The sequence below is a fragment of the Hyaloscypha bicolor genome (genome assembly GCF_002865645.1).
Source record: "Hyaloscypha bicolor E unplaced genomic scaffold K444scaffold_17, whole genome shotgun sequence".
Taxonomy (NCBI): domain Eukaryota; kingdom Fungi; phylum Ascomycota; class Leotiomycetes; order Helotiales; family Hyaloscyphaceae; genus Hyaloscypha; species Hyaloscypha bicolor.
Window position 1 is genome coordinate 681951 of NW_020194519.1, and position 4452 is coordinate 686402.

Here is a 4452-nt window from a genome sequence, read left to right on the forward strand (position 1 = left end):
GCTCTATTTCTTTGGGTTATTTATATTCGTTTATAGATATATTTATATATACTTATAGAAGCTACTAGAGATTTATTATAGTAAGAATCTCTTCCTATTTAAATAATAAGAGAATAATTTTCTAATAATTAGTAGCTTTAATTATTTATTTATAATATTATAATAATATATATAATATATTTATATTATAGATATTTACTTAAAGTTTTATTCAGAATACATTTTTTTTCCTTATTATTACTAACCTAATTATATTATTAAACTATTCGAGAAATTATTATTTAAATAATAGAGATATAAATAAAAAGACTCTATATTATATACCCTAAAATAGATGCTTTTTTATATAATATAAGAGCTATTGGCTTATATTCTAATATTAATATTAAACTAGAGAATTTAGAAGTTAAAAAGAAGTCTCTATTTTTTACTTTAGTAATTCTCTATAAATTCTTAAGAAGTTACTTAATAAGTACTATATTAAGTATACTAAGCTAATTTAGGGTAAAACCTATATTTATAAGCCATACCCTAAAGGTACCTGGATAAGGTCTATAATATCTAAATTAAGATATATCTCGACTATTATTCTTAATAAGAATAGGAAAAGAGAGCTACTAAATAATATTAAGGACTTTTTTAATCCGGTATCCTAATAATAGTATTCCGATTATAATACTCTCTATTAATAAAGTTACTTATTATACGGATTTCCTGGAACTAGAAAATCGAACTTAAGCTTAGCTATTACTAGTAATTTTAATTTGAATATCTATATCCTTAATCTTTCTATTATTAGTAAAGCTATCCTAAAGCACTTATTTAATAGTTTTCCAAGTTACTATATTATTCTTTTGAAAAATATTAATATTATTAGCTCGAATCGAGATACTAAAACCGAGGGCTTTTATTAAATTATAACTAGCTTTCTCTCCCGAATAAGTAAACCTATTAGTAAAAAGGTATTTTTATTCTCTATCTTAAATATTATTAATAGTATTAGGTTATAAAAAGGCCAAATCCTAATTATAACTACTAACTATATTATATGCCTTAATAAAATACTTATATAACCTGGCTATATAAATAAAAAGATTAAGCTTAGGCTTACTAATAATATAATAATAGCTAATCTCTTTTGTCTCACCTTTAAGCTAGTATAAAACATTACTCTTCCTAAGAATACTTAATTAGGAAATAATATAAAGGTCTATAAAGCCGCTATTATTTAGAGAAAAAAGGCCGAGAGAATTAAATAATTAGTAAAAAAGTTTACTAGTAATATACTAGAGCTAAAATTTAGCCTAGCGAAAATTTTCTCGTTTCTTATAAAATATAGGAAATTACTAAAGGAAGTTATTAGTAATATAGAGAAACTTATTTCGAAGCCTATTAAAGTAAAGTTAAAGCTATTAAGAATATCTAAAAATACTAAGCCTAAAAATATTTAGTTAGTATATATTTAATAAAGTATAAATAAAACTTTACTAATAATCTATTTAGATAAAATAAGGAATCTTTAATAATAAAAGTCTTAATTAAGATAATTCAAACCTCCTTATCCTTTATATTACTAAGTAGCCCGAATCTATTACTTTCTAAGTACTTTAATATCTCGAGTAATACTTAAGAATTAGTTAAAGCTATTATAAATATAGAGATAGCCTTTAGTTATTTCCTAAACTATACCTATATATTCCCTGAGAATACTTTAAAGGCGACCCTAATTAAGCCCTATTTATAAACTACCGGTTTTATATTTTTAGTAAACTAGTTATTAATATAGGTTATAATTATTAAATATATTTAATAGTTCTTGGATATTCTTAACTTACTTAGTACTAAGTAAGAGCCTTCTTTCCCTTTTATAAAGCCGTTTAGTAAATCGGGAGAACTAAAAGCTTATATTTCTAGGCTAGAGTTTAAGACTATTAATAAAGTATATATATCTAAAATTATATAAATCCAAGTATACTAATATAATTCTATTATATATAGTTAAAATAAAAATATATATAAGTATATAATTAAGGAATTACTAAAACTAGTAAATAAGACTAATAAATTCAATTAATATATATTTGTTATTTATACTCGGATTAGTTAGTATATTTGCTCTAAATAGCTCTATATATTTATAAAGATACCCTAGATAAGAAAGTATTAATTTATATTATTTATATTAATATTAAATTAGAATAAATATAAGATATTTTAAGAATAATTCTAAAAAGTATTTACGAAATTAGTACTAATAAAAATAAGCCTTCTATAAGCTTTCTTTCTCTAATTATATAAAACTAATTACTAATCTGAGGTTAGATTAAATAAAATCTCTTATATTACTATTTTCCTGAACTCTAGTTATACTAAAGTAATACTAATTCTCTTAACCTAATATATATAGAATATTTTAACTTCTTTATCTAGTATATTAAGGCTATTTATATAAATACTAGAACTCGTTTATTACTACTTCTTATAAGTAGTAAGATCCTATATAACCTACTCTAGACTCTTTTTAAGCTAAATATATTTACTTATATTATATATCCCGGAATAAAAAAATAAAGATATATTAAATATAACTTTAGTAAAGAGAGAATTATATCTAATAAAATAGTATATTTCTATATTAAGGGCTACTATATTAACTTTAATAAGAAAATATTTAGTAAGGTTTCTATTAATATAGGTATTTTGAAATTTTATAGATTAAAATCTATTAATTCTCTTAATATTTTTCCCCTATAATACTATAATAATACAAACTAGGTTAGAGTAAAGCTAGTTAAGTATAATTAGAAGTTTGGCTCTTTAAAAAATATTAGGTATTTCTAGTATAGTAATATAGTATTCCAAATAGTATAAGAAAAGCTAATTATAATATTTATCTTAAATAGAATTATAATTAATATATTCTAGTTCCAAAAAATTAACCCGAACTATATAAAGCCAAGCCTAATTAGGATAGCTAATAGCTAGTAATATAATTCTAATTCTATTAATCTCTAGTTTAATAATAGTAGTCTGCTTTTACTATTACTTTTGAGAACTAACTAAATTAAGATTAATAATATAGATATTAATATATAAGATAAAAATAATTTAATTATTTATAGTCTAATAGTTCTAGAATATAGTCTGGATAATAAGTTATAGTATAAGAATCCCGTCTAGTAATAAAATAGTTATAAAGCTAATTAAATCTTATATAATAAAGTTTATAATTAATAATATTACTAAGATTAGCTAAAATAATTTATTTTAGAATTACTTTATAATAGAGCCCAGATAAAAGAAACTTATTCTAGCTCTTATAATATTCTATTTATAGTAAATACCCGATTATTTATTTAATAATATTATTATAGAAAAGAGTTATAGTCTAATTATATTTTTCTAGTATAATACCTAGCTTTTACTATATTTTTCAAGTCTATTAATATATATACTAATAGATTACTTAAAGTCGGTAAAATACTAATTATAGAAGTACTATTAGAGTACTTCTAGAAACCGCTTTATATTATAGGTATTTCTCTCAGAGATATTACTTTCTATACTAATATTTTATAGATATTTACTAGAGATCTAAATAATAATATAGTAAAGCTTAAAAAATAGCTTTTACTTATCTTTAAGCTTACTAATTACTAAAATACTTTACTTTTTCTTAATAAGGCTAATATATTTTTATATAAATATAATATGAATTATATCTATAATTCTCTTATTTTAGTATTCCTATATAAATTGAAATATTATTAAGGAATTATACTTCTTATTACTAATTAAGTTAGGGATTTTAATAATATAATCCGAAATAGAATCTATCTTATACTTTAGTATAGCTCTTTAGGTATTAATATAAAAAGAGGAATCTGGAAAACTTTTCTTTAAAATATAATTATAACTAAAAGAAAAGCAGACTATAGTAATAAGAATCTTAATAATCTTATAAGGTATAATCTTAATAGTTACTAGATAAGTACTTGTTTTATAGAAGTTATAAGTTTATATACTAATAGGTTTCTTTTTTAGATTAGAAATATTATTCGAATAATATATATCTTAGTATTTTAGAAAAGAACTATAATATTTTATTCTTACTTGGAAATTATTATTAATTCGGGTAAGGAATTTGAAACTAATACTAGTAAAGGCTCTTCTAATAATATATAATCTTATTTATAATTATCTTATATTTGGGCTATATATTAATAAGTTTAAAATAAACTTAGGAAAGTTTACTAGATTATAAATATAGGTTATCTTTTATTTTACTAGGTTTTAATAGCTTTTGAGAAATTATATATTAAGAAATTATATAATAAATATAATAATATATTTTATTTCTATATTTATATTATAGTTTCCTTATATAATTAGAATAAAAGAACTAGCTTGTTTTATAAATATTATATTTATCTAATTAAGTTCTATACTATA

At 20.2% G+C, this 4452-nt stretch overlaps 1 protein-coding gene across 1 annotated transcript; it reads left to right on the forward strand.

Moving 5' to 3' along the window:
- Positions 1-695: 695 nt before the first annotated feature.
- On the forward strand, positions 696-914 carry K444DRAFT_520226 (uncharacterized protein; the record flags this gene model as incomplete). Its single annotated transcript, XM_024874033.1, has 1 exon — positions 696-914. A coding segment is annotated over one exon (219 nt), but the record flags the coding sequence as incomplete, so codon positions are not given.
- Between the last annotated feature and the right edge of the window lie 3538 nt (positions 915-4452).